At 42.6% G+C, this 13,297-nt stretch overlaps 2 protein-coding genes across 2 annotated transcripts; both read right to left on the reverse strand.

The window, feature by feature from the left end:
• Window positions 1–7,800: 7,800 nt before the first annotated feature.
• plyC-1 (putative pectate lyase C) lies at window positions 7,801–10,566 on the reverse strand (the record flags this gene model as incomplete). The annotated part of the gene is made up of 5 exons (XM_036633425.1): window positions 7,801–8,577; window positions 8,630–9,010; window positions 9,070–9,436; window positions 9,489–9,612; window positions 9,666–10,566. 5 exons carry the CDS (start codon window positions 10,564–10,566, stop codon window positions 7,801–7,803), a joined length of 2,550 nt encoding a protein of 849 aa, XP_036501219.1.
• A 1,358-nt stretch (window positions 10,567–11,924) lies between these two features.
• plr1-0 (Pyridoxal reductase) lies at window positions 11,925–13,098 on the reverse strand (the record flags this gene model as incomplete). Its single annotated transcript, XM_036633426.1, has 4 exons — window positions 11,925–12,316; window positions 12,381–12,816; window positions 12,884–12,975; window positions 13,029–13,098. The coding sequence occupies 4 exons, from the start codon at window positions 13,096–13,098 to the stop codon at window positions 11,925–11,927; spliced, it is 990 nt and encodes a 329-aa protein (XP_036501218.1).
• Between the last annotated feature and the right edge of the window lie 199 nt (window positions 13,099–13,297).

The raw sequence follows: 13,297 nt of genomic DNA on the forward strand, positions 1-13,297 counted from the left end.
ATTTTCAGCATTTCACCAAGGGGTTATCGTTGCATTGTGTTCAGCGGCAGAAAATTCGACTTCTGACATCTCGCAGCATATGCAGGCGGCTTCACAATGATGCTTATCAGTTTTGCTTTTCTTTTAGTCATATCTAACGCAAAGGCGACAAGCATCTCTCAGCTCAGATCCACCGAGATTGTATCACTATTGGATGGCCAAGACCATCAACACAAAATCCGGAGGCGATAACGTCAGAATGGTTCTCAATAGGGTAAATGCAGACAGAGCCTTGCATTGCATCAAGTCAACCCCCCACTCATCCTCCGAATAAATGCGCAGATGGTTCGGCTGGAAGCATGCTTATTCTGTTGGACGCATGCTCACTCTGTTGGAAGTATGCTTACTCTGTTGGAAGCATGTCTGCTCGGTTGGAAGCATGTCTGCTCTGTTGGAAGCATCCATGCTCTGTTGGAAGCGTGCTTACCTTACTCGGCTGTGCCGTACTGCAGCCTGCGGTCAGCTAATCACATCCTTCGGTGTGATTAAAGATACATCAACGCAAGGATAATGTCACAATCAAAAACGACACAGTAACCGAGTAAGTCTAGGCTGCAGTGAGCGCGATAATGGACAGCCTGCGGCTAACAGTAGGATGCAGCCATACATACAATGCAACAACCCTAAGGTCAGCGCTGCCGCAAGTGCAATTAAGTCAATTTTACCCCCCATACTTATCAACTTAGTGATCTTTTTCCTAAGCTTTAATTATTAGCTAACTTATAAGTATAGTAAGTTAAATACTATAGTAAATAATATTATTACTACTTCTTAATTAAGTAATAAGTAAATAAAGTTATAATACCTTTAGTAGCTTAAAGTAATTCTAAGGTATTATTACTCCCCTCTTTAACTAGTTCTTATTTAATTAGAAAGTTTCTATAGTATTTAGTATTATTAAGAACCTCTATAATAAGAAACTTAATTTAATAATACTAAAAACCCTTTTATAGTTAGCTATTATTATTAATATAGTAAAGATATTAATAATAAATTAAGAAAACTTTAAGAAGATCTCTATATAGTTTATTTATTATTATACTAAGTTAGAAATAATTTTTAAAAACTAATAGAAATAAAAATTAAATTTATTTATTTAAAGTAATATTTAATAATACTAGCTATTAACTTATTACTAATAGTAAATATTTTCTATATCTTTAATATTAAAATTAATAAGAAATATATTAGTTTATTAACTTAATAATAAGATCTTATTAAACTAATAATACTACTAATTAAAATACTCTATAAAAATACTTAAAGCTTTTTTAATCTATCTTTTTTAGTAATCCTTACTCTATATATCTCTTAAATATAAGATACTATATAATAAGTATAGAATAATTATACTAAAGAATAGTAATAATTCTCTAAAAAACTTATAATAGTTAAAAAGCTTTTATTATACTTACTTAATATTATTATAGAAAAAGGTTTATTACTCCTTATTAAGAGTTTTAAATTATAAAATAAATTATAAAATTAGTAATACTTAGTTTTTTTATATATGAGTAAGTAATTAAGTTTATAGTTATAACGCAGCCTCCCTATAAAAAGACTATAGCAAAATTCACCCTATACGTAAGCATAATTCTAGAAACACTATATAGGCACTTTAACCTATACCCTTTATTAATTAAGGAAAATAGTATAAAAACCTTATATATTCCTACTAATAGGTAAACCTCTAAATATTATAAAGTTAAACGTACGCTCTAGCTAAATAAACTAGCAGAATAGTAATAGCACTAGCTATACAGCGTAGAGCTAGTAGCACTATATATAGTAGAGCTAATTATATTAAAGCTAAAGGGGTTACTAAGGCTCTTATAGCTTAGTAACACTATTAAATAGAGATAACTTCTTAACTAAAGAGGTTATTATAAGAAGTTTTTATAGCTAGAAGTATAAAAAGCTTTATTATATATAAAGCTTTATACCTTTCCCTCTTCCTCTTCCTCACTAACTTATAATAAATCCTTTATAATATCTATACTATATAAGGAATATAAAAATACTAACCTTATATAAAATATACCTTTTTTTAAGAATATAGCTAGGGATATTACTATATAGAATAATATCTATATACTAAATAAAACCCTTAAGTTTAATATATATTTTATCCCTAATTAGAAGTACTTTATTAAGGTTATATTAAATAGAACTTTTAGTAATACTCCTCTAAAAAACCTTATCTACTAAGTAATTATAGTAATAAGAAGACCTAATAGCTTTAGTATAGAAGCTATATATATCTCTAGCTATCCTAAAGAGTAGCCCTTCTTTATATAAACCCTCTATAATACTAAAGTAGATATAGCTTAAGCCTTAGTATAAGCTTAATAGGGCTTATTAGTAAGTACGCTTTATACTAAATAGAGAGAGCATTACTAACAATAGCACAGCTATAAAGGCGTTAGCTAGCTTAATTAAATAAGAAGACTATAATAATAGTAATAAATAGTAGATAGTAAAGCAGTAATAGAGATAGTATTAGTAGCGTAAGTAATACGTAAGAGAGAGGATAAGTCGATAGTTTAATAGTTTATAGTAATTAAGTAATTACAAACCATATTATTACTAAAGTAAAGTTAAAGATAGTGAAGTTATTAACTAATGTGTATATATAAGTGCAGCTAAGGTTAGGAGAGTTATAATCATATAACTAAAAGCTGTATATATTATTAGGAGGCGTAGAGTTAGGAGGTCTATTGCTCTAAGCAGGTAAAAAATCACAGTAAACAGCTAGAGGCTATATAAGTAAGTAAAACTTAGATATTATATTAATAATATTAAGTTTAGCTAGTATACTTTTAAGATAGCTATAATAGCTAAGAAGTACCTTTATTATTATTATTAATTTTAAGATTAATATTAGTATTATAGTATATTTTCTAATTAATAAGATATAAGAGAAAGTATTTAATACTTATTATAACTTCTTAAAGTTAATTATACTTATTATTAATACTTTAGCTTTTATACTACTTTATTTAGTAATAGAAAAGCTTAAAGATTATTAAGATCTTAGTAAAAACTTTCTAATTATTAGTAAAAAGTAAGTCTAACTCTAATATATATTACTTAATATTATTATTATTATTATTAACTAATAAGAAAGCTTAAATCTCTATTTTTTTCTTTATAACCCTCTTAATTATTAAATATATATTATTCTAATAAGTATTATTATTTAGTATAAGCTAAGTTTCTTAGTATAATTTAGAGAAGATCTAAAAATTAAAGCTATTATTAATCTCTATTACTACTTTTTAATACTATTTTATTTATTATAGAGAAGTTTATATAAACTTAATAATATTTTAAAACTAACTAATAAGTTTAAAATACTATTATATTTTTAGATCTTTATTATACTACTCTATAAACTAATAATAGTTTAATTTAGTTTTAAGAGTCCCTTAATCCTTATTAAATAAAAAAGCTTAAGCTATAAGATTAAAGATATAGTTATAGTACTATATATACTAAGTTTAAATATCTATCTCTATTATTTCTAAGTTAATCTATTAATAAAAAGCTTAGAAGTAAATATTATTATTTATAGTATTATTAGTAACTATTACTCTAATATAGTCCTAAATTTAATATTAATTAATAATACTAATAAAGGTCTCTATAAAGCTTTTACTATTATAGTTTCTATAATACTAAGGGAAAGCTAAAAAATATAACTATAAAGTACTTTTATTATTAATAAAATAACTAATAACTACTATAAAAATATAAATATTAAGTAAAAACTATAAATTAAATAATAGATATATCTTTAATATTACTAAATAAAGTTTAGCTATTATAAAAGTTTTACTATATTAGAAGAAATCTTAAAGTTAGTTCTAAATAAAGTTTTAGTTCTATAAGATCTTATTAATAACCTCTATACTATAATACTAAAAGATCTATTAGAAGAAAATATTCTTAAAATAAATAAATAATAGATTAATAGAAATAATAGAAGTAATATAGAGGTTTTTAAAAGTTATAATCTTAGTTTTTAGGATATTAATATTAATAAAGTAAAGTCTTTTATATAGAGATAATATTAATATAAAAAGTAAAGAAATAAGAGTAGTATTATTAGAGTTTTTATTTAATAGAAGAGAGATCTTATAGATATTATAGCTATTTTAGTATTATTAAAGTATAATTTATATAGTTTAAAAGTTTAAAATAATATACTAAAATAAATATTTTTACTTAGTAGTAATAATAAAAGTATTAAATAGCTATAAAGCTCCTTTTATATTATATTATTAATAATTTTAAAAAGAGGTATTAGCTTAGTTTTATATAATTTTAATAAAAAAGTAGCTATAATATTAAATTTAACTTAATTAACCCTTATTTTACTTCTATAATAACTACTCTTTTACTATATACTTCTAGTTACTTATAATAATATAAAATAAGTTATTAATTATAAGATTTAAAGAAGTACTAATAGTAAGAGTAGCTATAACTTAAATTAAAATTTAAGTATAAGAAGTACTTAAAAGTATATATATATATTAATAGTAAATAAAGAAGTAGTAATAATAATTAATATTATAAAAAGTATAAATATATAAGTATAAATAATAAAGAAGATATAAAATAATATATATTTTTTATAAAAAATAGCTAATTATAATACTTTTTATATTATTTAAACTACTATAATAATTTCTATCCCCTTAGAAAGTTTTAAAAAGATTACTTAAAGTTTAATATTTTAAAAGTAATTTATAGAATATTAATTAGATATAGAGATATTATAATATTAGTAATAATATTATATTTTAATAATTATATATATTAGAATAAATAAAGTACTAACTAATTTATAGTTTCTTATTAGTTAGATCTATTTATAAATAAAATATTAAGTCTAATAATTTAATTAAGGGGTAATAAATTGCTTACTTAGGTAGTAGCGATAGCGTTAACTTAGCTGATTAGCTTATATTACTTACTAAGTGACTTGCACTTGCGGCAGCGCTGCCTAAGGTTCGGACAAATCACCTCGACATCGCAGTACTAAGTCCCAGAAGAGGAAAAATGTCAGGCTTACGTGGCAGAAGTGCTCTCGGTCGAATGGCTCACTCGCTGTATGTCACATCTCCACAGGTAATCAATACGAGCAAGCCAAGCCATGAAATACATGCGAGCGATCACTGCATCAGACAATCGGTTCATCGATTGAGGATCTCGACCAATGCTTTATCCTCCACTCTGAACATGGGTCTCACCAGCCCAAGTGAATGTTTTTACATATTGAGCTGCTCTTGAATCAGGCTCTCTGAGGATCACTGTAAACAGAGAAGGATTGAGGTACGCATCAGTATCGCACGAAGTAATCAACCAGAACACAGTTCTCTATATTTTGATTGATTCTTGCTATTATTTTGTCGTACATCTGTGAAGATTGGAGCCGCAGGATATCATTCGATCTGAATATCCGCCACGTACCTACTGCGCCTTGACAGCAGTATCGAGATGGAGAAAGGCGCTGAAGGATTTTCTACACGTCCCCGGGACTTCGTGTGTTTACTTCTGGCGGCCGTGATCGCGCATCGGCTCAGTCTCATCGTATATCGACTTTATCTTTCTCCCCTAGCAAAGTTCCCCGGGCCCAAGATTGCGGCTGCGACATCATGGTATGAGGGTTTCTGGGACCTCTGGAATGCACAATTTCCTGAAGTCGTGAAGGATATGCATACAAAATACGGTAGGGTAGTTCACCCACGTTGACAGCGATGAGGTTGACGGCAGTAAGGTCCCATTGTGCGAATCAATCCTCGTGAGCTTGTTATCCAAGACGCGGATTTCTACAGCCAGCTTTACGTTCCGGGAGGAAAGCGAAGAACACATACGATCATGGGAATGCGTGCGGGGCTGGGAATGTCAGGTAAGCTCAAGATAGCTGTTTGCTCGCCGCTTATGTACGCATAAGAAAATGGACGGTTTCCGCTGACTGTGCGACTTTCGACAGACGCGATCGCAACCACGAGCCAGCACGAGCTGCATCACATGCGAAGAAAGGCCGTGGAGGGCTTTTTCTCCAAACAGAGTGTCACTCGGATGGAATCAAGGATTCACCACGAGGCGAGGAGGCTTGATGCAAAATTGCGACAGTTGAGCGGCACCGGACAGGTCATCCATCTTGACCATGCGTTTTCCTGTGTCACTGGTGATCTCGCGGCGCAGTTCGCTTGCGGAGAAAGCCCTGAATTGATCGAAGAATTCGAATTCAACCCCGAATGGTGAGTTGCCAAAGGTTTGACGTAGAGTCTGGTAATAACCGTACACTGGTAGGCATAACTCCCTCATGGGGATACTGACAATGGTCCCATATGTGCGCAACTTCCCCTGGATTAATAAGTGAGTAAAGCGGGAACCTCTTATTGAACGGCACTTACAGCGTTTACAGTGTCATGAGATTGGTTCCTGTGTGGGTTTTGAAAGCACTGAACCCTGAGCTCGCAGGCTTCAGAATCTTCCATCTGGTAAGTAATATTCCAAGTTCCCATTGCTATCGATCAACTGGTACCATAGCATACTCAAACACTGTTTTCACCCGACAGTTCAGCGAAGGACGAATTGAGACAATCAAGAGAGAGATGAACGACCAAAGCAAAGACGACGAGAATACAAAGAGTTCAATATTTCATCATATCCTCAGGAGCGACTTGCCAGAAACAGAAAAGGCAACAGATCGCCTCAACAGAGAAGCGTTTGCCCTGTTAGCCGCTGGCACCATCACCACAGCCGGTACTATGACGCTGATCACGTACTTTGTCCTCGAAAATCCCGATATTGAGAAGCGACTACGGCAAGATCTCCAAAAAGTCACGGCGTGTTACCCAGAGACTGTCCCCCGCTGGGCGGACTTGGAGAAGGTTCCCTACTTGACTGCGTGCATCAAAGAAGGCTTACGGTATGTCTTCAATGCTCCAGACGAGTATTACGAGTCTAAAGCTAAATGAAATGGAGACTTGCGCGTTTTATGAGGCGAAATACTCGTATCTCGCCAGATGTAGATCTCAAGTATGGGCAATGGACTATTCCAAAGAATGTAAGTCGCATTTCTCTGGCAATTCCTTCACGAACTAGCTGACGGATGTGCTTCGCAGACACCGGTCGGGATGCATATATGCCATATGCACATGGATCCGGAGGTATATCCTGAACCGACCAAATTCATGCCAGAACGCTGGCTTGGAGACTACGATCCACGGATGAATCGGAACCTAGTTCCCTTTGTCAGGGGCTCCCGAAACTGTTTAGGCTTGAAGTAAGGACCCCATCTCTTACATGCGTGGCTATCACTGGCTTAACTCACTATATTCTTTAGTCTTGCTTGGGCTGAAATGTACATATTCCTGGGCGTCATTTTTGGCTCAGGAGCCCACGAAATGAGCTTGGAGTGCCAAGAGTCGGACATTGTCCCCATCCGTGACAGCGATGTTGGATTTCCAGCCCATGGTGCACAAGGCCTACGCGTTCGATTTCATTAGACATTGATAAATGGCCATAGGCCTCATCCCGTGAGTATTGTACAAGACATTACATAAAACTCACTACATCACGGGAAATTCGGGGATTACGGTATCCACAAATCAGATATCATAGGCACAGGAACAGCCCTGAATATGTAGGTTTTGGATAATCCTAGCTCGGCCTACAGAGTAGATGTAGCTTTATAATGTATGTACGGAAGAAAGGAATCAAGAAACCATCGAGAATATGAAATCACTGCGCCTCTTCAGCGCCGTCAAAAATGGCGACACCAAAGCTCCTCGTCCACTTGCTGCCCTCGCTGTCCTTGACACTGATATCGAGGTAGTCGATGCCCTTCTCAGCACCTGCCGTGTACGTCGCCTTAGTTCCCGTGACGCTCACCTTACCCTTATCACCACCCGCAACCTCAAACGTAGGCTCCTTGAAACCCAACGCCAACGCCGCAAGATCGATCTCGACGGCCTTGGACGGAGAAACATAAGCATGCGGCTCCGCCATGAAGTTGAGGTACCCTTCAATCGGCGTGTACCCATCCCCGCCGCTAGAGCCATCCCACCAGTCCGCGATGCCGTCGCCGTCGGCGTCCCAGCTCGCGGCACGCTTGACCTCGGGGAAGTCCTCGAGGCCGCCGGCATCCTTGGGGTCATCGATGAGGCCCTTCTTGCCGGACACGGAGCCGACGTAGGTGGTCGTGCCGGTGAGCGTCTCGTTGATGATGCGGGCGTCGTGGGTGTCGCGGACAGGCTGGCTGACGCCCGAGTCGGAGAGCACACGTTTGTAGGCCTCAGTGGATGACTGGGTGTCGACGTGCGGCTCGAAGAAGGGCTCCGCGAAGAACTTTTGGTAGGTGGGGGCCGGGTCGAAAGAGACCTTGGCCCAGCACGCGATCTTGTCGGTAATGGAGGTGCCGTCGCCGGAGGGGTACTGGACTGAGTCTTGGTCGAAGACGCCATACAGGGAATTACCTGCGCAGTGGTACTGCTGCATACCGGGCATGTTATCCTCGTACTATTCGGCGTTAGCATTGCATCTGAGCAGAAACTGAGGGGATGGAGCTTACCGTGGCCTTGAGGGTGTAGTTCAACGTGGAAGATGGACCGGGCTTGTAGTAGTTTCCGACAAAGTTCACCTTCTTGGCTCCGCCATCCGTGACGCGGGAGCCGTAGTTGTAGACGACATTGTTGCGGATGTCGAGCTCGCCGGCGAAAGCGGCGTTGTCATCAACACCGCCGCCCATACTCCAGCTGCGGCCCTCGGCGTGGGCGAGCAGGTTGTGGTGGAAGGAGCCGACGTCACCGCCGATTGTAGCGCTGTAGCCGTGGGCAGTGCCGTTAGGGTAGTTCTTGTGGCCGGCAACGTTCAGAGGCTCGGAGATCATGTTGCGCTGGAAGGTGATGTTCCAGGCCGAGCGAGAGCTGAAGGCCTCGTCGATGGTCCAACCCTAATCATACTCGTTAGCGGGCTGATTTGATAGAATGGTTAGGTAGGGTGAAGACATACCATGGAGCATCGGTCGAAGATGCAGTGGTTGGAGCCTTGCATTCCCATACCGTCAATAGTCTCGCCAGAGACCTTGCCAGGGCGGACGCGGACGTGACGGAAGACGATGTCGGAGGCACCGGTGAGACCGACCGGGAAACCCTGGACCACAATGCCCTTGCCGGGGGCCGTCTGGCCAGCTACGGTGACGTACTGGTCGTTGACGGAGATGCGAGACGTGGTGGTAATAACGCCAGAGACATCGAAGACGACGATGCGAGGTCCCTTGGCGACGGTCAGGGCGTAGCGAAGGGTTCCTTCGTCGGTTGAGTCTGCCAGGCTGGTGACCTTGACAACCTTGCCACCACGGCCGCCGCGAGCGAAGCGACTATTTTCCGTGTTAATACCATGCTTTGTTTTAAGAATGAGAGGTGACCTACCCATAACCCTCAGCACCAGGGAAAGCCAGCTGGGCCACGCGGAACATGAAGACGCGACCGGTGTAAGTTGCGTCCCCTGCGACGACGTCGACGCGCCAGTAGAAGGTGTCGAAAGTGTTCAATCCTTTCAATCACTTAGTCCAATCCCACCATCTGTAAGAGTCAAGAAATACATACCAGGGAGAGAAGCGCTCGTCTCAGTGACACCCTCAGCAACGCTCGTCAGGTTGGTCGCCGAAGTGCCAAGGAAGACATTATACTTGACACCCTCCGCCGACGCAGGCGCGCGCCACGAAGCCTTCACGCTCGTCTCAGTACCAATCTCGATGCGCTCATCGCGGTGCTTCGGCGTCGGGAAGCTGATCTGGTTCGCCATCGCAGGCGCGTCAATCTCGAATCCGTTGATGAAGGCACGCTGGTCGCCGCCGGTGGGCGTGTAGACCACCTTCACCTCCTGGCCCGCGGTCGCGACATCGAACGTGACATACGAGGCCGCGGCCTCCCAGATGTTGTCGACGCGTGCGGACTGCTTGAACCCGGACTCTGAGCTCTTGCCGTCAACGGCGATGTCAAGCGTCGCGGTCGTGTTGAGGGCGTCCCAGGCGTTGTGCCACGTCAGCAGGCTGTGCTTGCCGGCGGGCAGGCCCTTGATGGAGAGGGTGAGCGCCGTGCCGTCCTTTGTGGAGGTGCTGATGCCCTCGTTGACGACGCGCTCGCCGAGCGAGGAGAGGAAGCGCGTGTACTGGTACTTGTAGTAGTTGCCGGACAGCTCGGCGGTGCCGCCGGCGGCGAGGGTGAGGGAGACGTCGGCGTCGGTTATGTTGGCGACGGTGATGTTGGCGGTGGACGCGCCGGGGATGGTCCAGGTGATGTAGTCCGAGTCGACGAGGTTGCGGACGTTGGCCGGGTTGAGCCGCAGGCGGATGGGGGCGACGGCGGGCAGGCCGGAGCCCGGAGCGGCGGAGGCTTCGGGGATGCGGGAGGTGACTAGCGTTGTCGGGGCCGGCGCCGAGGAATTTTGGGCCGCGGAGGCGGTCGCGAGCGCGGTGGCCACCAGGGCCTTGAAGAAGCCCTTCATGGTGCTTGTTTAATACTCAATGATGATAGGAAAAGACAGACGGGATGAAACGAATGGAATGCGATGAACGGCAGAGGTTCCGAGACTGCGACGCCGCGAACGATGCGAGCGCGGGGGAACGCCAATATGTAGGCGACCACCTACGGTCTATTACCGGACATTTTCGCACCATGTTTGCGCCGAACCCACCTGTTCATCACCTGTCTTTTCCCACCGCAAACAAGCTGCTCCTATTTCTGCATGCTTTTCGAAGTGTGGTGCACCTCATTCCCAGATTGAAAGGCAAATAGATGGGGGAGGTGGGCGGCCGCTAAGAATGAGGCGATGGCGCTAGACAGTTCCTGGACGAGCCGGGGGATAAATCCAGCGCCCAGCGGTTGGCCATTTTCCACGAGTAGGGATCAGGGCGGCCCCCGCAATGGCATCTAGGTTGCATCCCGGACCGAACATGGCGCTGAAGTGACCAGAAAGTGGCCGTTGTGAAGGCAGAGGCTGCGGGAACCTTGCATGAGGGCTTGGCGGGGATGAGGAAGGTGTTTAGGCTTGATGAGGCAGCTCGACTCAGGTACGAAGTACGGATACTGCAGTAACTGCGCACATCATTGGAAGTGGATGCCAAGAGGTGAAATTGCCCAGGGGCTCGTGAGCGTGGAGACTGGGCGACCGATCTGCGGCCCCTTGAATGTGACAGGATTGACGAGTTGTGCTTTGGGGAGTTTTCTGGAAGGCGGCGCTCGGGCTGCTTTGATGTGCCGCAGCTGTTAAAGTTAGATGAGTCGGGATATAATTACGGTGGTAAATAATATCAATATTGAACTTGCTGCCCGTTCATCTGATTCAAGTACAAGCCTCAAGAGGACCCTCTTCACATTGCATACAGCCACAGAATAAAGTGGTTTTCGCACTCATAAGTTGACCGGTAAAACTTACTCAATCTTTTAGGCTTTGCGCCGATAGCATGTCTGGCCTAACAAGAGCTTCGCGGTTCATTCCAACTCCTGCCACTGAAAACGTGCATTTTTTCGCAACAGAAATATTGTGAAATTGTTGTTGACTTACTGATGGATCAATTTCGAGCTGGATAAGGGCTCGCAGCATGGCCTTTTCGTGTACCGTACCCGCTGGTGATGAGATGAACGACGACTGAAGTGAACATGTCGGCCCTCATCGTACCCTTGACACTGATGGGGACACTGAAACAGGACATGAGAGAGATAAAGTAGCCACTCATCCACAACAAAAGGAACATCAGCCCGTCGTAGGGAGCATCATTATTACATTACAGCAACCTTCCTGCTGCTTGAGAGGCGTTTATAGTTACATGATTCCAACAGAAAGCACAAAGAGACCGCCAGCCCTTACTGGTTAAGGTACTGCTCGAACTTGCCACCATACCGCTGCCCCGCGACCGGCAAGCTCTCAATCAGCGCCCAGATCTCCTTCAAATCGTCGTCGCTCAGCTGCACGTCCTCGCAGTTCTGCACCACGCGCTCCGCCTTGGTCGAGCCCGGGATCGGGATGGCGCCCTGCCGACGCACCCACGCGATGGCCACCTGCGCGACGTTCGCGCCCTTGCGCTGCGCAATCTTCTCGACGGCCTCGACGAGCTTGAAGTTCTGCGTGAAGACGTCCGCCTTGAAGCGCGGCAGCATGTGGCGCATGTCGTTGGCGGGGAGGTCCTCGGGCTTGCGGAACTCGCCGGTGAGCAGGCCGCGGCTGACGGGGCTATAGGCGACGAGGGCGATGCCGACTATGAATGGATGAGTTAGTAATTGATAAAGCATGATGACGGGCTGGGCATTGTGAGAACCTACGCTCCTGGCATGCCTCCGCGACACCGTTGGTCACGGCATCGGGCGTGAAGATGCTGAGCTCGATCTCGACCGAGTCGATAGGGTGGACGGCGTGCGCACGGCGGATGGTCGCGGCGCTGACTTCGCTGAGGCCGATGCCGCCGATCTTGCCCTCCTTGATGAGCTCCGCGAGAGCCTGGACGGAGGTCTCAATGGGGACGTTGGGGTCGACGCGCGCGCACTCGAAGATGTCAATCTTCTTGACGCCGTCGAGGACGCGGACGGCCTCCTCGACGGAGGCCCGGATGCCCTCCGGGGTGCCGTCCGGGATGTGGGTCTTGGCGTCGTAGGCGCCCTTGATGCTCAGGACGACCTTGTCGGCGTCCTCTGGGTATTGCTCGAAGTAGTGCTTGAGCAGGTGCAGGGAGTTTCTGTCGGGAGTTCCGTAGTGGATGCCCTGTTATTGGTTTAGTACATGTCAAAGATGACATTGTGAATGGGAAAGAGGGAGATGGCAGGCTTACCCCATTCCAAAAGTTGGCGCCCTGCTCGAGGGCAGTCTTCATCAACTTGACCGATTCGGAGAAGTCAATCTGGTCCCAAGGGCGGGTCAATCCTGTGCAGCTTTGTTAGCAAATAGGTAATCTGCCTTGAAGCATATGTGCTTACCCATTAGTCCGTAGCCAGTAGGTCCAATGGTCTTTCCGACGAGGGTCTTGGGTGCTGTGGTGGAGCTCATGTTGACGATGATTGAGATTGAGATGTAAGTGTGTGTAGTGGAGGTTGTAGTGTCTGTAGTGTTTGTAGTGCTGTGTAGTGTGCTGAGTGAATGCTGAATTGATGATGTTCTTCAAATTCAAAACCATTCTCAGGTTTTCAGCTGCGTATATATATTCTTCCTTTCAATGTTAGCCATTCCAGCCATCACAACTGTTCAT

The sequence above is a fragment of the Colletotrichum siamense genome (assembly GCF_013390195.1).
Source record: "Colletotrichum siamense strain Cg363 chromosome Unknown KSG_Cg363_contig01, whole genome shotgun sequence".
NCBI lineage: Eukaryota > Fungi > Ascomycota > Sordariomycetes > Glomerellales > Glomerellaceae > Colletotrichum > Colletotrichum siamense.